The sequence below is a fragment of the Ovis aries genome, chromosome 14, assembly GCF_016772045.2.
Source record: "Ovis aries strain OAR_USU_Benz2616 breed Rambouillet chromosome 14, ARS-UI_Ramb_v3.0, whole genome shotgun sequence".
In the NCBI taxonomy this organism is placed as follows: Eukaryota; Metazoa; Chordata; class Mammalia; order Artiodactyla; family Bovidae; genus Ovis; species Ovis aries.
Window position 1 is genome coordinate 47398868 of NC_056067.1, and position 21041 is coordinate 47419908.

The window sequence follows — 21041 nt, forward strand, 5'->3', positions numbered from 1 at the left end:
GGTGCAGCTGTCTGTTCACAGGAGAATCGTGATGTAAATGACAGGACAGCCATGCCGTGGAGTAATCTGCTGCGAATTAGTCATGGCAGAAATCTGTATATTCACAGACATACAGAAGAAGTCCAGTAACTGAAGGAGAAAACTCCGCGTGCAGCAGGCCTGTCTCCTAGAACACTGTAGCACTTAAAAAATGTCTCCCAGCTGTGGGTCAGAGGGCTATCTAGAAGGTGACATTCCAGATTGTTCCTTATCTCCAGAGGGTGGGAGAGTGACGAAAAATAAGTGTGGAAGAGACTCTCTTGTTTTGCATACTTCTGGGTAAAGGGCCAGAAGGTGGCCAAGTATAATGTGGAAGCCTCAAGCACAGGAATCGTGGGGGCCCGGGTTCAAATCCCACCCCATCATGTAAGGCTGTGTGACGCTGCACACATCACTGCCGCTGCACACATCACTGCCGCATGTTCCCCTGTCCTGAGAGGGCAGCCCTGCGTCCACGTCCCAGCCCCCTGCTCGCTGCATGAGGAGGTCTGGTCTCCTTTCCTGGTCCAGGAAAATAGGGGTCGCCACATCCCACAACCGTTGGGTGGCTGCAGGGCTGGAATGAGGTGATCATAGTAACTGTCCCACAGTTACTGCACTTCAGGCTGTGTGCTGAGAGCTCAATATGCATGACCTCAGGGAAATCTCTCAACCGCCCCTTTCACAGTTTCCTTGTGTGGTCTTTTTGACCGAGCAGTGGGGCATGTGGGATATTAGTTTCCCAACCAGGGGTGGAACCCGCACCCCCTGCCTTGGAAACGTGGAGTTTTAACCACTAGGCCACCAGGGAAGTCCTGTCAACCCCCACCCCCAGCTTCTAGAACTGCGGAAACTGGGGCCCAAAGAGTTTGACCCAGAGAGGGTCAAACAGGCCCATAAGGTGACTTGCCTGAGGTTACTCAGCTGCTGAGAAGCAGAGCTGGGTCTTGAACCCTGGCAGCCGGGCAAGGCTCACAGGCCACAGGGGTGCCGTTTAGTGTGCACCCCACTGACACCAGCCCCTGCCCCACAGGAGAAGCAGGACAAGGCGGTGCTGCAGTCAGAGGTGGCCAGCCTGAGGCAGAACAACCAGCGGCTGCAGGAGGAGTCGCAGGCCGCCAGCGAGCAGCTGCGCAAGTTCGCGGAGATCTTCTGCAGGGAAAAGAAGGAACTCTGAGGTGGAGAGGCCACCGGCCGCCTGGGCGGGCGTGGGCTCCTGCCCCTCTCCCTCGGCCCGGCCCCTGGTCGCAGGCGTGACCAAGATACTGCAGCCCAGGCCCCACCGCCCTTCCAAGGACAGGGACGCTTGGGGCAGCAGTGGGACCTGAGGGAGGCCTCCCAGGCTGTCTGCTCTTGGTCCTCGAGCCCCAGGGGGCAATGCGGTCTCCAGCCTCCCTCTGAGCTGCTCTCTCTGGTTCCTGGGGGCTGGGCCCATGCCCACACCACCCCCAGGGGGCCCGTCCCACCCTCCCCACCCAGCCTCTTCCTAGGACCAAGCCATCGGAAGCTATAGGAAGGCGGGGAGGGCAGGAGCGAGTCTCCAAACCCCACAGCTCCAGGAGTTCACAAACCAGGTTTCCTCACCACGTCCAACAGTATCTGGGCTGGTGGGGCCATGACCCCTGCATGAAAAATCGTGGTGGGAAACCAGCCCACCAGCGTGGAAGTGGGGCCAGGGCTCCCCATCCTGGGTGCACTGGCTCCAAAAAGCATGGACTTTGCCCCCTCCCCAACCCTATCCTCCAAAAAGCAACCAGGAGCACTTTCTTAGAGTTTCATTTATTTTCCTGAGGGGAGGGGATCCCAGAATGGAAAGAGGAAACGCCAGCATTCCAGAGTTAACTTCTTTGAAGGGGAAGCTATTTGCACACTTGGGACCATTTCCACAGTCTTTTTCGACTAGTCCCCAGACTGCCAGAGGCCGTGGCGCCTGGGCCCCTCCACCTTCGAGCTACTGACACAGCCAGGCCCAGCGGCCCACCGCTCCTGCATCAGCCCCGGCCTCTTCTGGACACCAGGAGGGCCTCCACCGAGCCCTCAGGTCAGGGGTGGAGAGAAACAGCCTTCATCTCCTCTCTGCTTCTGTTTTCCCTTTACAAGCCCCCCAGCCCATCTCGCAGGCCCCCCAGCAGCGACACTGGCGCCCCCCGGGGAACACTGCAGTGCGCACCCCCACTAGACGCTGGTTCTCCAAAGGCAATAAGGGGCAGCTGGCCGGGCAGCCAGGCCAGTGTGGTACTACGCTGCTCACCCAGGAAACAGAGCTTCTTTTTTTTTTCCCTTTAAAAACAAACAAGAAAATATATATATATATATTTATTTTTTCATGTAGAGTTGCGCCAGAACAAGTCTGTATAGTCACACAATCTGTGGATTCCCCCAACCTCAAACTGAGGATTGAGGCTCGTTCAGCTCCCAGTGGGCTGGGGCTCAGCAGGGGGCACTCAGAGGGCCGAAAGCCGGGCAGGCCCGGGGACCCTGCTCCAAGCAGCACACTCCGACTGGGAGGCCAGCATCAGGCAGCCCAGCCCCACGTTCAGACACCCCCACCACCACCTGTTTGGGGCCAGAAACCTCAGGGGAGGAGGCCCACACAGGACACAGACTTTTAAGGAGCAGGAGAAAAGGACCCTGGTCCTCCCCCCACAACTCCCCTGCAACCAAACTCTGGCCCCTGAAGCAACACTGCAGTCCCACAAGAAGAGCGCTTGGACCTGCCATCTCCTCTCCCCCAGGAAGGATGGGGGGAGCAGCCCGCGGGGTCCTCAGCCCTGGCCAACTACTGTGATGTCTCTGCCCCTCTTCCTGGATGGATCCCTCTTGGAAGGGTTCTCCAGGATCACCCACCCCACCCCCACCCCTTTCCTCCTCAGACCCTAACCTGGAGCCTGTCCCGCCCCCACCCTCTTTTTTTAAGTCATCTCCTATCTTCAGACCATTTGAATCATCTTGGGGACCTAATCATGTACATTGACACGTGTAAATTAGGATTTTTGGTTTTGTTTCCTGTTGTTTTTTAAGGATCTCTGCAAAGCACATCTATTTAATTCGAGTTTGGTGAAGATAGCAGCAGGGTTTTTTGTGTGTTTTTTTTCCCTCTTTTCCCCCAATATGTTGATTTGTTTCCTTTGGATTTTTTTTTTTTTTAATTCTTTATTGTCTTTCCCTCCCCAACTCTCCTCCCCATTCCAGTCTTGAGATTTTCTGGCATGTTTCTGGAGGTTTCAAAGGAAATAAATGTTTCATAGAAGTGGCTTGTGTGTTCACTAGCTGACCAGCCCCGCGGAGTCCCTGACAAGAGGGGGTGATCCAGCATCAGCCTCCTGTCCCCCTTGTCCCAGACACCATCACCCCCAGTGCACACACACCTCTAAGAACCCAGGAGCACCATTCTCACCAGCTTCTCTTTCTCAAAACCCTGGCGGCAGAAATCCAACACTGAGAATGTAAGAAACATAGTGAAAAGCACAAAATACTAACCCCTGGACCGCCAGGAGATTCCTTCAATGTAAGAAATTATTAAAAAGAGGGAGGTTCTACCCTCACAAGTCATGTACTGGAGGCCCGAAACCCAGACCTGGGGCTTCCCTGGTGGTCCAGTGGTTAAGAATCCGCCTTGCGATTCAAGGGACACAAGGTCAATCCCTGGTCCAGGAAGATCCCACATGCCTTGGAGCAACTAAGCCCATGCGCCTCATCTACAGAGACTGCACTTTGGAGCCCAGGAGCCTCAACTACCAGGCACTGCAGCGAGAAGCCTGCACACACAAGAGAGTAGCCCCTGCTCTTCACAGCCAGAGAAAGCCCAAGCACAGCAGAAGTAAATGCGTTGAGATAGAAAAAAAATGTTTTTTTAATAACGGTCAGCTTGATCTCGACTGGCCTTGACCTGCAGTGGCTTGAAGCAGGATTTCTGTTCCTTGTCAGAGATTGAGGTCTGCCCACAGCAGTGAAAGTGCTGAATCCTAACCACTAGACCACCCGGGACAGTGGCCAGTGAAGGCCCTGGCTCGTCAGCTGTTTAGAAATGGATTTCCACATAGAGATGGAGAGTACTGAAATAAGTGTTCATTAGGAGGAAAAAGTACAGTCCGTGTGGATTAGATACACGGGTGGGCTCAGAGAAAGTCGTGCCCTCCTGGTAGTTTGAATTACTTTTATGGGGCATTTCTTCAGGGTTTCCTCTGGCCGATCATCTTGCATTGCCTGGTTCTGAGTTCCTCTTTGGTTTATCCCAGGATCCTCTCATGTGTGCCCAAGCATCTCTTAGCCAAGATGGATTCCAGCAAAGAGGGCTATGGGTAGGAGTTGACATCACTTACTGAGATGACGCCCCCTTCCTTTTGACCTCAAAGGAGCCTTTCTGCGCATGTGTAGTGGGGAAAGTCTACTTGACTTGGAGGATAAATAATGTGTGGTCTATCTTTTATCTGGGCAGGTCCAGCTCATCTCTCTCCCGCTATTTTGATGGATATTTTGAACAGGGGAGAAGCCAGCTGTTCACCCTGGGGCCCATCTAGCTCTTGCCTCATGCTTTTTAAAATCTGGAGGTGGTATAGAAAGAAAGCTGGATTTTGAGCTTGGTAACTGTCCTCAAACTCAGAGCTGCAAGACTCAGAACGGAGGGGCCCCTGCCTCCCAGCTGGGCTGTTGCCCCAGGCCACACCCTCCAGGCGGCGCAGGCTCACTTGCACACTCACCTCTGCCACCCCCATCCCCGCCCTGTCTTCTCTCTGCCCGTCCGTCTAGTTGGTGGTTTGGAGTGAAGAGCTGCTGCTGCTTCCAGTCCCAGAGCTCCGGGCGGTGTCAGTGTCTTGGAAAGATACTGGTGTCCCCTGGGACCTCAGCCCTGGGCCAGACCCTCTAGGGGCTCTCCTGGCTGGGAGGGATCCTAAACCCCTGGCCCCAGATCTGCAGCTGCCCTGATGAAACCCCATGTGCAGTTTGACCCAGAGATCGGGGTCAAACTTATTTTCCAAATCCCAAAATTTGATGTGAGAATCCCATGGTCCGGCCTCTTGTGGGAAGTCTGGGTCCAACTCCGCCTGGATCTGGGAAGCAATCCCACTACCTCTTGACAGGCCTGGCCCCACATCTGGGGCTTTCTGGCCCACCTCCCCATTTACCTGTGTTGGACTTGATTATTTCTGAGCTCATACCTGACACTTCTCTAACCCAGACCCCCGCCCTGCAAAAAAAAAAAAAAAAAGCTCCTTCCCAAACGGGTACATATCATTTTTCCAGAGGAGGTGGACCAACTATTTCCACACCTCCCAAAAATTCTAGAGTGTTCCAGACGCCCTCCCTGTCTCCACCTCCTTGAGGCTCCATCCTCAACCCGGGCTCCCCTCCCCCCACCGGCACAGAAACGGTGGAACAAGCTGTTCTCACATCCTCTCCTGGCGCCTGTGACACACACCAACTTCCAACACCCCACAACTCACACACGCCAGCCTGTGCTCTCGCCCGAACTGTGCCCTGCGCGTCCCTTCCCCGGCTTGCCCCAGTTTTCTGCTTCCTCTGCCTGTTGCCCCCCCTCTCCCCCCAACCCAAGCAGGCGCCCTCTGTCCCCGCCCCCAGCTTCTCCCTCAGCCTCCCACCCCACTTCTGGCTCTCCCCTCACCCAGCCTTTGAATCCTTTCGTGCCTTTGGCGCTCTCCAGATTTTTCTATTGTCTCCCTCAGTTCTTGACGCCCTCTTCCCTGTGAAGTCTCATCTCTGTATCTTTGTCCTGGGACTTTGCCTGTCCTGGATGCTGACTTCATCTGTTTCCCCAAGTGTACCTCCTCTCTCATTCTCTCTTCCCCTCTCCTCTCTGATGGGCCCTGGTTCTCCGCCTTCCCTCACAGAATCTCTTCTGCTTCTCTCTCCAAATCACTGACTACTTCCTCCTTTCTCTGTCTCTCCCCGTGCGTCTGCTATTTTTTATTACTGTTATTTCCTCTCTCCCACTAAATCTCCATCTCGTCTGTTCTCTTCCCCCATAATTCCTGTGGCTCCTTCATCCACATCTCTCTCCCAGATCTATGTCTTCCTTCTCCTGCTCTTTTTTCTGATTTTCTAAAAATGTGTGACTCTCATAGCTGTCTCTTTCCTGACCGTTCTTGTGTCCTGGTTCTCACTCTTCACCTCACCTCACCCAAGTCTGTCTTTCACCTGATATCCCTGAATCTTCACTGCCCTTTCCTTTGGCCCTTCCTATCTGTCCTTGGCCCCACAGTGGGGATGGGGAGCTCCAGGGGATGTCTGGTCCTAGGGTGAGGCCCTAGGCGGGTCCCCCTGCTCCCTCCTGTAGCCCGGAGGGGAGGGTGTCTCCGTCTCTCCATCCCTTCCCTTCCCCCCGTCACTGCTTCCCGCTGCAGCTGCAGCAGTCGGTTGCCAGGGCAACCACAGCTGGCTGGGTGGGAGCCCCCTCTTCCCCATCCCCCCCTCTTCTCCTGTCTCCTCCCCTCTACCCCATCCTCCCCTCTTCTCCTTTCCAGCGAGGCTGGGAGGAGCTGGGACAAAGCCAGAGAAAGGCGGGGGTGCCGAGGGGAGCTGGGAGGGAGATGGAGGTAGGGGCCCCACTCCAGCTGTTCACCTCGGTTGCTTCTCCCCTCGCGAGGCCCCATCTCCCCTTCTCCGCGACGCCCCAGAGCAGCCTGGAGAATGAAGCCGACGCCGTGGGCAGCCCACTTTAATACACAGAACAAGTTAATTCACAGCAGAGGCAGGCAATAAAGGAGACTCGTTAACAAGGGGGGGTGGGCACGCCTGGGCTGGGGGGAGACTCCCCCAAGCCCACCACTTCCCCCACCTGCAGTCTCGATTTCCCTTTTTTTTTTTAAAACCCGAACAACAAACACACACAACCACAAGAAACAACCACGCCCCCTCGAGACCCGAAAGTGGCCAGCGAGGGTGGCAGGGGTGGGGCGGGCAGAGGAAGGGGGAGAATCTAGTCCGTTGCAAAGTCTGTGCTTCTCATTCCAGCAGACGCTGGGCAGGGGCCCGCCTCGCCCCACCGGCGACGGCCAGCCAAGGCCGGCAGGCACGGAGTGGGCACAGGCGGGCAGGGCTCTCGGGGAGGGAGCAGGAACGGAATTCAAAACCATGGTTCACGTCATCATGCAGTATCCACGGTGGGCACCGAGAGGGGGTGAGGGGTGGACACCACATCCCCCCCCCCCACCGGCCCAGGGCACAAGGAGGGGATGGTGCCCGTCTTGGGTGGGGAGGTGGGACAGCTGCAACTCCAGGGGCTGGGGGGAGGGGCCGCCAGGCAGGACGCTGGCTAGACTGGTGCCCAGTAGATGCGCTCAGCAGTGCCCCCTCCACCCAGCCAGACCTTATAGGACTCTTTGTTATATATTAATTTCTTTCTTTTTTTTTTTTTAAGTTTTTGACTTTTTCTTTAGAAAAAGGCTTTGTCCATGCCCCCAGCCGGCATCCACCACCCCTCGTGCCCACCTAGAGGCGGGGTATGGCTTTGAGGGGAGCAGAAGGCCCTGGTACCCATTTGCCAAGGGGGTGAGGAAGGAGGGAGGAAGGGAGAGGACCCTGCTGGGCCCACCAACCCACAGGGCAAACATTCCACTTGCACAGAGGGGAGGGGGTGGCCCAGCCCCCTCCCTGGCTCCCCCCACCCCTCCCACTGTGGGGCATTAAGGATGGGGAGAGAGTGGAGGAGCTCTGAGAGGAGAGGCAGGTAGGCAGGCATCACCCCAGAGGTCCGGGCGAGCCAGAGCCAGGCCTAGGTGAGGGTGATGTAGGCAGACGCCTTCTCTTTCAGGTGCCGAAGACAGAGGTGACAACTCCAGCTCCCTGTGGGGCGGGCAGAGGACAGGGAGTTGGGTCAGGTTTGGGCAGGGCTGCCCCCACCCCCACCCCCATGTCAGACCCTCCTCTCTCTCACCTTCCGGGGGCTCTGCCATGGGAGGACTCAGGCAGTACATGTGGTAACCCCGATCGCAGTCGTCACAAAACAGCAGCTGGTCCTGGGGGGTGAGACCCGCCCAGCTGGCACCCTGGGGGCACGGGCACCAGAAACCGGGGTGGGGGGCGGGGGCAGGGGCCAGGTCAAAGGGGCTGGTGGAGGTGTCTTCTTGCAAGACACAAAGGGCTCTGAGAAGGTCATCTTTGCAAAACCCTGCTGGGCCACACGAAACGCCCTTGAGGACCATCAGTTTGTGGTTTGTAGTTTGGGTTTTATAGGATTCTGTGGGACACTGAGATGGTCTGGAAGCCATGGGTTCAGGTCCCAGCAGAACCACGTCCCTAGCTGGGTGACCTCGGGCAAGTGTATTCCCCTCTCTGAGCGCGGTGTCTTCTCTGTGAAGTGGGAACAAGAGCACCTACCTCAGGGCGGTTGGGAGCACTCAGAGAGTGAAGAGTGTTAAGTGCCGGGTTCAATTAATGGCCACTAACAATAATAATAATACAGGTTAACTGGTGTTCACGAGGGAGGGCGCTCCAGGGAAAGGCTTAGGCCCAGCTGGCGGAGGGGGCGGTGCCAGGCGGGGAGGCTGCGCGGGCAGGTCCCGGGGAGGAGCGGACGGGTACTCACGTCGTTTTCCGAGGTGCCGCACAGGCTGCAGGACTTGCACTCGATGCATTGCCAGCGGTAGGTGCGCACGGCTGCCGTCATGTTCACCGTGAACTGTAAACACGAGGGGTGTCCTGGGGGCCGAGGGGCAGGGATGCGGTTAGGGGCTGTGGCGCCCCTGGTGGCTGCTGACCCTGGGGAAGCCCCTGGGGGCTCAGCCCCCACCCCCTGGCTCACAAGGCCTGACCCCGCCCAGCCCACGGTGCCCCGCGCCCGTTCTGCAGGCAGCGCCGCCCTGGCCACCAGTCTCCTACCCGGCCACCATGGCAACCACACTCTGCTCCCCAGAACACCATGGCAACCGCATTCCATTACCCAGGGTGCTGTGGCAACCACTTTCTACCACCCACAACACCGGGGCAGCCACGTTCTGTGAACCGCTGTGCTGAGACAGCCACATTCCATTAGCCACAGCAGAGTGGCCAACCCGTTCCCTTAACCGCAGAACGTGGCAACCACAGTCTCCCAGCCACGATGCCATGGCAACCGCCTTCCACAGAGGGGTCCCCACACCCTGGTTCCCTGCAGCCCAAGGCCATTACACACAACGCCACAGCAACCACAACGTTACCAACGTGACTGTGGAGCGTGTCAACCTTCTGGTTGTCCCACCACCCGAGCGCAGACCCACAGCCACGACCCCAGGCCACCAGGACACCCAATCGCCATGACAACCGTATTTCACTACCCTTAATACCATGACAACCACAATTCATTAGCCACCGTGCTGAGCAACCACAGTCTCTTACCCACAAGTCCACCTTGGGAAACCACATTCTATTAACCACAACTCCACGGCAAGCGCCCTCTGTTGTCCACAGCATCCAGGCAGTGGCAATCCGTTACTCGCTATCACAGCCCACTACCCCCTGGTGTTTTGGCAGCCATCTTTCACTGTTCCGCATGCCAGACAGGCACCTGCCGGTGCCCACAATGTCATGACAACCGCGTTCCATTGTTCCCAGAGCCTCCCTGACCCCACTGAGCTCCCCACAGTCCTCAGCAGTTGAGTCAGCTCTGCATCCACCAGGATGCTCTGCATCCCCCCAATTCTCTCTCCTCTGCTTCCTGCCCTCCAGATCTGGAGTCTCTCCACCCCAGCCCCCAGAAGCCTCAGGTGGGGGGCATCACCTGATCGCCCACAGTCAGCACAGGAGATGAGGTCCTCAGGACACCCTGTCTTCTTGGAGCCCCCCAGGCAGAAGTCGCAGTAGCCGTTAGGGATGACAGTGCCGTCAGGCGCCTTCTTGGCTGAAAGACAGCAGGCAGGGGTTGGCGGGGGCAGGAAGGGACCCTCAGTCCAAGGCTGCTACAGAAGTAGGGGCAGAGGGAGGCGTCCCTACCTGTGTGTTTCCTCTGTGACTCAGGGACCCAGGCCAATTCTTTGTAAAACTCTGGGGGTAGGGGGACAGAGAGAGGGGCTCTCACCACAGGCAAGGCTCCACCCTGCCCACGGCCTCGGCCCCAGGGGTGGACCCCTTGTCCAGGCATGGAGGAGGTGAGGAGAGGGAGCCGCTACCCTAAGCTGCATCCAGCAGCAAAAGAGAGTTGCAGGGAGCCCAGGTAATTCTCATCAGGACCTTGCAACTCTCTGAAAACGACTGACAGGTCCTCTTTACTAGGTAAAAACTTGGCAGGTACAAGCCCCCTGCTTCCCCTGCCCGTACGCACTTCTGCCAGACAGCCACCCCCAACGAAGCCCCAACTAAATGAAAATTAGGTAGAGGCCACTGGCCACGATCTGGTATGGAAACAGACACTCAGAAGGAAAATTCTGAACACAGAGGTGCCTGGGTGTGTAGTAGGGGTGGGATGAAGAGACTGCTCTCTCCCACCGAGGAATGGGTGGGAGGATGGTTCCTCCACTGGCAGAGCCTCTCCCCAAGCCTTCCCCCGTCCCTCAGCTGTCAAGGTTGGCACTGGATTGGCATGGGCGGATGCCAAGGGTTCCCAGGCCACGGCCCCTGCCCCTTGGCCGAAGCTCAGCAGAGAAGGGAGGAAGGGAGGCAGGGAGGGAGGGAGTCATCTATCACCCCCCTCCCCAAGCTCTAATTGAAACAATAAATCAGACCCAGAAATATTACGCCCGGCCGGGAGAGAGGGAGAGATGGTTGGTTGCCATGGCAACCCCAGAGCCAGCATCCCCATGGTTGGTGGGGGGAGGGGACCGCTGAGCTGGAGATTTTCCAGAAATGCCTAATGTGCCCCCTCCCTCCCAGGCTCCTTAGCCCCCACTCCCAGGGCCCCTCACCACCCCACGCCCTGCCCGCCTGCTCACGTTTATGGTTGTTTTTCCGGTGGAAGGGCAGGGCGTGGCGTTCGGCGTTCTCCTCCCCCTCCTCCTCAGCCAGGTGGGTGTGGGTGTAGTGGTAGCTGAGCCCTGGCCGATTCTTATACCGTTTCCCACAGACTGGAGAGTGAGCAGGGAGGGCCGGTCAGCCCTCCAGCCCCTGCCGCCTCCACCCTGGCCTCCAGGATCACACCTCCCCCCCTCTGCCAGGGTCCAGAACGGGAGGGAAGGGGGCCAGTGGGGGGCAAGGTCTCTGGGTCCCACTCTCTCTCTCTCTCTTCCCCCCTCTTCAGAAGGACTCACTATCACAGACATACGGCTTGTCTCGGTCCTCCAGGGAAGCGGTGTCCTGGCGTTTCCGGAGCCCCCCGATGCCGTATGCCTGAGGGGAAAGTCAGGAGTGAGGGGCCAAGAAAGGGAAGGAACTAAAAGAATTTTCACCATTTGGACTTGAAAGCCCAATCACAGCTCTGCCACTTCCTAGCTGTGAGTCTAGAGTAACTCTCTTGACCTCTCAGAGGTTCCATTTTCTCATCTGTGCCACGTGTAGGAAGATAGCTCTAACCCCCTGTACAATCTCTGTTTTGCAAATGGCTTAATATGCCCAAGTCTCAATTTCCTCATCTATAAAATGGGTATAAAAATCCCCTACCCCTTCAAGCTGCTCTGAGAGTTAAATAAGGTAAAATTGGGGCAGGGTCTGAACACTGCATAAGCAATCAATGGAACCTGCCTTGAGGGGAAGGGTGATGGGGGGAGGTTTGGGAGTAATACCTTTCCTTTGGCCCTGTTCTTCCTCCTGGGCATGTCATCCTCTGGGTCTTCCACTTCAAGATCATGCGGAAACTCCAACAGTTGCTGTTTCTGGGCACCAGGAGAAGGGAGACTGGGGTCAAGAAACGGGGTATTGTTCTGCTTTGGGAGGTAGTTCTGGACACAGCAAAGATCAGGGGTGGCAGGGCAAGTTAGGAGGTCTTCCCAAAAAGAGATGAAGTGTGGAGGGATGGAGACAGGATGCTCAAAGGTCCTAGGGAATCAGGGGAGATTTCAGAGCAGGAGCAAGATGGGCCAGGACACAGGCCGGTTGAGAGGGCAGCCACAGCCCCTGGATGGGTGGGGGGCTGGGCAGTCCTACCTGACAGTCCATAATGGTCTCCTCCTCCTTCAGCTCTATCTTCTTCTCCCCTGTCTCGGCACACAGGAGAGCCTCAAGGACTGGCCCCTCGGGGAGGCCACCCTCCTTCTTCAGTGGCGCTTCACAGTCTGGGGACAAGACCACGGTAGGTAGAAGGGGGGTCAGGTGAAGAACTTGTCCCTGGAGGACTCCTCAGACTGCCCAGGTTGGGGAATCATGCTCTTTTCTGGAGGAAAGAGGCTTTCCCACACTCAACCAGCAACAGACTCAAATACTCAACCATCCATACCACCCTCATTACTTCCACACATCCTAAGGATGCCCAGACCCTGGAGAAGACACAGTCAGACCATCAGAGACCATTGGACATACTCAGGAGAAACATGGCTGGACCCTCCTATATAACTACATAATACAAGTAGGAGACCCCACCCAGACCCCCACAACTGGAGAGAAGAGACATTCAAACAGGACATACATGGACATACACAAGGGAGATACAGACAGATCATCTGAGACAGCCAGAAACACAAGGGAAGAGGTACACCCAGACACTCAGATACACCCAGACTCACGGAGGAGACATAGCCAAACCCTTGGGCACACTCAGAGACACTCCAAAAGAGAACATTAGACCATCAGATAAACCCAGACCACATGGGGAAAACACAACCAAACCCTACCAAACACCTGAACATACTTAGGGGAGAGACACCAGAGAATCACTCAGATGGATACTCATACACACAGGTGATACAGACAGTCCCTCTGGGACAATCAGACACACCCAGGAAGACAGAGCCAGATGGACACGCCAGTACACCTGCCTGGACCTACACAGATCCTTGGTTATACCTGAGCAAGGGAAGAGAAACAGCCAGTGACTCTATCAGTGCTGGACACATTTGAGACGTGATAAAGCCAGGCACTCATGGCGCAGCAGACACGGGCAGAAACACACCTGACACTCCAAACAGACACTCAGGGACGAGACTCTCCCAGACATTCCAGAGCATCTGGTACTCAAAGGAAGAGAGACACTCAGGAACAGATAGACCAGACACACTTAAGAGGAAATAAGCCTGGAAACACCTGAAAAGAGACACAGACACCAAGACACGCTGTACTACAAATGGAAAAAGTTACAACCAGACACTCTGACACACCCAGACACACACTCAGACATCCACAGGAAAGAACAGGCAGATACTCTGATACATCCCAACTCACAAGGGAAGAGATATACAAGGATGGGATACACCTGGACACGCAAAACAGATACCACGCTCTGCCCAGGAATACCCCTGGGTCCAAGTAGAAGACGCAGTTCAAAATACTCGGGGAAAACTGGAGAGTGTCTGTACTACCCCCAGACACACACCAGCATACACAGCCCGTCACTCAGACGTGGGCCGGGAGGGTGATAAAGGCAGATGCTCAGAGGCACAAGGGCATCAACACGCTGATCAGCCAGTGGTGTGGGCACCCACCGGGGCCACCCCAGGCACAGGACGGAGCCCCACCTACCGATCTTGTACTCGCAGGGCCGGAGTCTGGGGTCTTCCAGGATGTTGAGCCTCCGTTTCTTTCTCCAACAGCGGGCCGGGTACGTATAGATCTGTCCGGGGGCCAAACCTGGAGTAAGAAGGGCGGTAAGAACGCGGCTGGGAAGCCGCCACCCCGCCCCACCCCCGCCCTCCCGGCCGGTACCCGGGCCGCGGTGGGTCTTCTCCATCCAGATGTAGCAGTTGTTCTGGGCCACGCCGGTCTGCGAGTCGAGGAAGGGCAGGCGCAGGCTGCGCTCGGCGCACAGGCGCGCGTTGTAGCTGCGGCAGTGCTCGATGGCCTCGCGGTAGAAGTCCTCGCCTAGGCTGCGAGGGGCGGGTAAGCGGGCGGGCGGCTGTCAGCAAGGGCAGGAGCACCCGGTCGCCCAGCACCCCTCCCCCAGCCCACCCGTCGGGAATGGGTGGGCCGATTCCTCCAACCTCACCTCTCCCCTCCGGTCGGGACCCAGGAGCCCCCAACCCGGGACTCAAGCGGGCCTCGAGCCAAGGAGTGGATACAATATAGGAACAGATAAAGATACACCAGGACACATCCATTCAGGCACATATCCAAACCCACAACACAAATGTATCACACATAGTCGCACAGGATTCACACACAAAGAGAGACATATCCCAAGACTCACAAAGGGAGAAACAGACACATCTCACATATGGGCACACACAAATATCTTCTGAAAAATACAGATCTCTCAAGTTCCATAGTGTAGAAACAGACAGATCACACACGTGTCCATGCACAAATATACATCACATATCCAAAGACACACAACATAAACAATCACCCACACAAAGACACACAACATGTAAACAGATTACACACCACAGTCACTCACACTCACTCATGCATCCAAAGACACAGGTACACAATGTTAAGAGGAAAAATGTTAAAACAAACTACCCGTTTAAGCACTTACACACATATCCAAATACACAACACAAATCACACACAATTCAGATACACTATACAAAGAAATCACACAGATTCACACAGGATACACACACACAGTCACAAAGATACACAATAATATAGAAACCAACATCTAAAATACCACATATTCAAATACACAAAGATACACATATACTCAATGTAGAAACAAATCCACCCATATTCACACAAAAATTTGCACATAAATACAGGAATACCTACATATCCAAAGACAGAACACAAATGAGGCACAGTTTCAAAGGACATGCACACACACTCAAAGACTCAAATATCCAAAGATACCTAGAGTAGAATAAAAGAAACCAAATACACATCCACACACATATCCAAAAAAAATAAAAAACACCAGAATCCGAACAAGTGACACACACTCCATATCCCAAGACAAAGGTACTGTGAGCTTCACTCAAGTTTACCAAGGTCCCCGCGCCCCTAGTCCATTTCACCTTCTCCCCAACCCCGGGGGTCTCGGGGCGGGACATGACCCCCTTTTCCCGAAGAGGACTCGGAGTTCCGCACACTCTCCTCTCCTCCAAAAGCAGCGCGTCGGACACGGTTCTTGCCAGAGACCCACAGTCACACACACTCGCAACCCCGCGCAGCCCGGCCCACGGTGACAGCCCCCCAGACACCCCATCGGCCCCACCCCCAGCCGCCACACACACACACGCCCGCTCGATCCGCCCGCGCTCCCTCCCCCGCCTCCCGCCGTCCCGCAGCACCTCAGGGGGCCGGGGATGACCGTGGCCATCTTGCTCCCCGGGTCCTGCCCCCAGCAGGTCCCCGCCGGGCCGGTCCTCCCAGCGCTCGGGCGGGCGCTGAGGCCGCCCATCCATTCATTCCCGGGGGGCGGGAGCACCGGGGCCACAGCCAATCAGGGCGGCGGGGCGGGCCCGCCCGGGCCATGCTGGGAGTGGTAGTTCCCCGCCTGCGGCAGGCGGGACCCCAGCGGGAAGCCGGTCAGAGATGGGGCTCGAGGCACGCATAGCCACTCGCGCACGCTCACCCATGCACACCTCGGAGTCTCGCACATGGGTCTACACTCACGCATGCACACCTGGGCTCGCACACACCCACACACGGCGACTTACACACACATTCACACATATACTCACAGCCTCCCACGCAGACTCACGCACACTCCCTCTCCCACACCTTCGCATAGACTCGCATACATTTGCACTCACACAAACACTTGAGTGCCAGGAGACTTAGAGACAACGTACAGATGCCCACGCAAACGTCCCGCCAACGCATGGCTCCCTGCCGCCGCCTCTCCCCCGAGTCCCTCCTAGCTCCAGAGCACCCTCTCGGTCCCCGGCCTCTGGTCACCGTCGGGGCTGTCTCTCTCACAGGGACCACGCCCGATTCAGCCCCTTCCCCGGCCTGACAGCAGCCGTGCCAGTTACGTGTGTGCTGTAGCCACACTTCATGGGTTCAAATCCTGACTCTACCACTTGGTGGCCATGTAACCCTGGGCAAATAACTTAATCTTTCTGGGAATCAGTTTCCTCATCTGTAAAATAAGGATGATACCTCATTGGATTATTGTGAGCATTAAATGAGTAAGTATTGGGGTGTGCATGTGTTAAGTCGCTTCAGTCGTATCTGACTCTTTATGACCCCGTGGACTGTAGCCCGCCAGGCTCCTCTGTCTGTGGGATTCTCCAGGCAAGAATACTGGAGTGGGTTGCCATACCCTCCTCTAGGGGATCTTCCCAATCCAGGGACTCTTTATGTCTCCTGCATTGGCAGGAGGGTTCTTACTACTAGCACCACCTGGGAAGCCCTTAAATATTGGTAAATTGCTTCAAAAGGCATCTGATGGGGATTTCACTGTTGGTCCAGTAGTCGGAGAAGGCAATGGCACCCCACTCCAGTACTCTTGCCTGGAAAATCTCATGGACAGAGGAGCCTGGAGGGCTGCAGTCCATGGGGTCGTTGAGAGTCTGGCACGACTGAGCGACTTCACTTTCCGTTTTCATTTTCATTCATTGGAGAAGGAAATGCAACCCACTCCTGTGTTCTTGCCTGGAGAATCCCAGGGACAGGGGAGCCTGGTGGGCTGCCATCTATAGGGTCGCACAGAGTCGGACACGACTGAAGCGACTTAGCAGCAGCAGCAGCAGCCAGTAGTTGAGACTCCGCACTCCCACTGCAGAGGGCACAGGTTGGTTGGGGAACAAAGATCCCTTATGCCATGCAGTTTAGCAAACAAACAAACAAAACAAAAGGTACCTGGCAGGTAGTAGGTGTTCAATAAATTCATTCATTCCAAGAAGAGGACCTGATATGTACTAAGATGTAAAATGGTGATAGCTAACCATTATTAGAAAGAATAACGCTTGACATATGTGTGTGAGTCACTCAGTCGTGTCCGACTGTTTGCGACCCATGAACTGTAACCCACTAGGCTTCTCTGTCCATGGGATTCTCCAGGCAAGAATACTGGAGTGGGTTGCCATTTCTTCCTCCAGGGGATCTTCCCCACCCAGGGATCAAACCTGAGTCTCCTGGATTGCAGGCAGATTCTTTACCCTCTGAGCAGATTTACTTTACCAGGGAAGCTTGGCATATAATAGATGCTTACAAAATATTTGTTACGAATAAATATACTGAGTAGCCACCAAGTACAGGCACAGTTCTTTAACAGAGACTCACCCGTCTGATCCTCATAATGACCCACCAGGGTGATATTACCATTACCCCCATTTTCCCAGAGGAAGTAGAGTCGCATGCCGTCAGCCCCTGGTGTTTGCTTGAAGGTGAGACTAAGATAAGTATTCACTTGCCCAGATGTCTGTATCACGTGGGTCACCCCCTTCTTTCTGCCACTCCACCCTAAGGGATGCCCAGAGAGGAAGCTGACCTTTGGAGTCACAGCACTTGCCAAATCCCACTCACCCACACCAAACCCACACCCCCATCCAAAGTTCCTGTTCAGGTTTGAGCCCTTGCATGGATAAAAAGGCCCACAAATGTCCTTGTCTACCAGGGAGCTCTCCGGCAGACGGAAGAGGCCTCAAAGCCCTCACCTCTTTTGTCTCTTGATGCCCCCACCTACCTCCCTGATGAGAGAGGCCCCTCCAGGTCTTCCACACCCATGGTCACTTCTAAACACACACACACACACACTTCCCTGGTGATCCAGTGGTTTAGACTCCACACTCCCCAGTGCAGGGGTCATAAGTTCAATCCCTGGTCAGGAAACTAAGATCCTCCAGGCAGAAAGGCATGACCCCAAAACAAAAAACAAAATACACACACACACACACACACACACACACACACACACACACACACACACACACCTCTAGTCTTAGACGCCTTCCACAGGCTCTCCCCCATCTCTCTCAGGTAAGGCCTTGATCTCCCTCTCCTCAAACCCCCAAAGCAGGGAGTGGGTCTCTGCTTCACATCTGGCCTAGAGCAGATGGCAAGGGGGTGAGGCACTTCACTCTGCGTCACAGATCACACAGTGCCACAGGGACACTGGCACCTCACAGTCACTCTGGCCTCCAGGTCCCCTACAGTGGCTACCCCAATCTCATCCACAGTGAGCCCTGCCCCCCCCCAACCCACCAGCTCAGCTCCAAGAGCCCTTGCCACCTTCCTCTGTCACCTCCCACCAGCCTCCAATACATCCTTACACTTGCTCCCCCACACCTCTAGCCTCAGGTACCTGGCTCACCCCCAGAACCTTGGCATCAGTTTTGCTCAGCTTGGAGCCTGAGTATAGAACACTCCATCAGCTCCCTGGAGGCCCTTGTCCACCAGTGCAATTTGACCCACAGCTGACACCTAGAGAAGGGTCTCTCTCCCCTTCCTTACCCCTAGTCACCCTCTCAGATCCCTCAGCCGCAGTCAAACTCCCATGTCCAAACAGTCCTGTCCCCATCCACCCATGCCCTGTGTGGAAACTGGACCACAAGTGAAATCAACATTGATACTAGACAGTAAAGAATCTGCCTCCAATGCAAGAGACCCGGGTTTGATCCCTGGGTCGAGAGGATCCCCTGGAGAAGGAAATGACAACCCACTCCAGTATCTTTGCCAGAAGAATTCCATGGACAGAGGAGCCTTACGGGCTCCAGTCCATGGGGTCGCAAAGAGTCAAGACACAACTGACACTCTCACTACATTTAGTCAGAGTCAGGCTCAGTACCAAGTGCTTTACAAACATCACAGCAGCAACCATGAGATAATAAGAACTGTAATGATGCCCCAGTTCACAGATGGTAACGCTGAGGCTCAAGGTGGGGAGGTTCCAATACAGGCAGTCAGAACCCTCCAGAGCCCATTCCTAAGGGGACTGGATTCTCTCAGGAGCCAACCCCTTCCCTCCCATCACCTCCTGTAGATCCCTCAGAAGGTGAGTGCAGAAAGGGCTACTGGCACTCCCACCCCCAAGCTTACTCAGGTCTTCAGGCCCCCGCAATGGCTGCCCCACACCTACTCCAAGAGGTCAAAGTGAGGAGGTCTGGATACCTATAGATCCACCAACCTGCACACGAGCCCAGTGCCAGCCAGTTTGAGGGTGTCCCTGATAGGGGTAACACGTCTGTGTTGAAGAATTAGAGCGAGAGGGAGGCAGAAGTGTCACCGTTACACACTGTCTCACGCCTACCCCAACCCCACACACGCCCTCCAAGCCGGCTTGGCTCTCCGCAAAGCCACACGTGTAGGCGCGAGCTTGTAAGGCCCGGCCCCCTCCATGGCCCAACTCCCCCCACCATCAGAAACCCGAAGCTACTGGGGGCCTTAGGTCCGGCCACCCTAGGCACAGCCTTTCCGGAGGGCGGGAGCGGGGGGCGCCCCGAGCCCCTCCCCCACCCCAACCCCCAGCACCCGTAGCTCAAGGTCAAGGTGGCGGAGGCGAGGGGCTGGGGGGAGGGTGGGGGAGGTCGCCCCGGCCCCTTTGTGCGGCGCCGCGGGCGTTCGCCCTCCGCCTCCTCCCCGCCAGGCCGGGGAGCGGGGGAGGGGAGGGCCGCGCGCGCCAGCCGGGGAGGGAGAGCCGGAGCGGCCGCGCGCCTGTCACTCCCAGCCCGCTGTCACCGTTGGGGAAGGGGGCGGGGAGCACTGGGACCCAGGAGTTCGGGATCCCGAGGAAGGAGCGAGAGAGACGGAAAGAGAGGGAAGAAGTGGAGAGAGCGAGGGCTGGCCAGGAGAGGAGACGGCTGGGAGACAGCGTAGGTTTGAACCCAGGCGTCCAGGATGCCAGCCGCGGGGTCCGGGAGGAAGCGAAGCTCGGAGGAGGCACGCGGACAGGGAGAAACGGAGGGAATCCCCGGAGACTGAGGGCGCTCCCAGCACCCTCTCCCGAGGCATCCGGTCCCCAAGGAGACAGGAGATGCTCTCATTACATGTGTACGGGCAGGGAGAGGCAGAGAGCCCACGGTCTAAACTGACCGGAGCGTCGGGGCTTTAGGTCCTGAAGACCCGGGAAGGAAAAAAAAGGGGGGAGACAGCAGGGATCGAATCGGGGACCCCGACGTCTCAGCTCCCACCCTGCGGCCGCGCAGACCGAGGTTCCGGGAGAAAGAGAGGGGAAAGAGAGAAAGATGCTTTTGAGGAGGTAGAGACCTGGGAGACTAGGGTCCGGACTTAGGCATTCATACTCCCAGCCCCAGGCAGGGGCAGACCCGGCGCCCCGAGAGACTCGGAGGAGGAGAAGGAAGCCCCTACCCCCACTCTGGGTGGGGAAACGGCCTCCGCCACCCCCAGCCCGCGCCACATTCCTTCACTGACAGCGACAAAGAGGCGCCCCCGCGACCCTGGAGTGGCTCCTGCCCCCAGCCCCAGGAGGGAGACAGGGGGTGGCGGCACGCCCCGGGGGGACAGGGGGACAAGCTGGGGGGCCCATTCAACTACCATCCGCCCACTGCGTCCCCCTCCCCAGCGAGGGCGGGGGCAGGGTTCGGGTTGGGGGCGGATGGAGGGACGTGGACGGCGGGGACACTCACGACTTGAGCGGGTTCTGAATGGCGGTGGCCATGGCCCGCTCGGCTGGGCCGCCTCCGGCCCGGGGCGCCGCTGCCGCTGCGCGCGGGCCCAGCCCGGCCTGCGCCGCCCGCTCTGCCGCCCAGCGCGCTACGATTTCATTCATTCTTGGGGCTGCAGCGCGAGCGAAGCGGGGCGGGCCGGGGGCGGGGCTCGGCCAATCCCCGCACCTCCCGGCGCACGACGGGACGTGGAGTCTAGGGGCGCTCGGCGGCGCCCGAGGGCGCCCCTGTCCGGACTACACGTCCCAGGGGGCGTCGGGAAAACCGTGTGCCCATTGGCTACTGAGGATACAGGGCGGGACTGGACTCGCCCCAGAGCATCCTTTCCCTTCCCTGGAGTGCTCCCTTCCCAGCTCTGGCTCTCCATCCTTCAAGAACCACGGGCGCGCGGGAATGGGTGGCCGCTGATTTCTGGATCTCCCCTGGGTGTGTGGATGATCCCAGAGTCTGTCGTATATTCTTGTCTTTGCCTACTTCTCTGGTGTCTCTTCTTTTGTA

General features: G+C 56.9%; 2 protein-coding genes across 16 annotated transcripts in view; one reads left to right on the top strand and one right to left on the bottom strand.

The window, feature by feature from the left end:
• Window positions 1-3268, top strand: part of SIPA1L3 (signal induced proliferation associated 1 like 3) — a 254293-nt gene extending 251025 nt beyond the window's left edge. For all 7 annotated transcript variants that reach the window (XM_042230909.2, XM_027977924.2, XM_042230912.1 and 4 more), the window contains one exon: window positions 1052-3268. In XM_042230909.2, coding sequence (XP_042086843.1) covers window positions 1052-1195 — 144 coding nt within the window. In that variant the 3' untranslated portion in view covers window positions 1196-3268. The remainder of the gene's footprint in view (window positions 1-1051) is intronic.
• DPF1 (double PHD fingers 1) lies at window positions 3152-20641 on the bottom strand. Of its 9 annotated transcripts, none has more exons than XM_042230915.2 (12): window positions 20505-20641; window positions 13738-13898; window positions 13555-13662; window positions 12028-12155; window positions 11667-11756; window positions 11196-11274; window positions 10881-11012; window positions 9946-9996; window positions 9734-9853; window positions 8564-8676; window positions 7913-7994; window positions 3152-7821 (listed from the first exon to the last, which is right to left on the bottom strand). In XM_042230915.2, exons 1-12 carry the CDS (start codon window positions 20534-20536, stop codon window positions 7751-7753), a joined length of 1167 nt encoding a protein of 388 aa, XP_042086849.1. In that variant the 5' UTR covers window positions 20537-20641; the 3' UTR covers window positions 3152-7750. The 9 variants fall into 9 exon arrangements, with proteins under 9 accessions (XP_042086849.1, XP_042086848.1, XP_027834031.3 ...); XM_042230914.2 differs by having other exon boundaries at window positions 7913-8024; XM_027978230.3 differs by lacking the exon at window positions 20505-20641 and adding an exon at window positions 15264-15350.
• Between the last annotated feature and the right edge of the window lie 400 nt (window positions 20642-21041).

What these genes read in the sequence shown, in the direction of transcription:
- DPF1 (XM_042230914.2), bottom strand. Translation starts at nt 20,536, where the DNA reads ATGGCCACCGCCATTCAGAACCCGCTCAAGTC. An exon ending in ATTCAGAACCCGCTCAAGTC is followed by an intron (nt 13,899 to 20,504) that starts GTGAGTGTCCCC and finishes CGCCCCTCGCAG; the next exon opens with CCTAGGCGAGGACTTCTACC. An exon ending in AGACCATTATGGACTGTCAG is followed by an intron (nt 11,757 to 12,027) that starts GTAGGACTGCCC and finishes CCTGGTGCCCAG; the next exon opens with AAACAGCAACTGTTGGAGTT.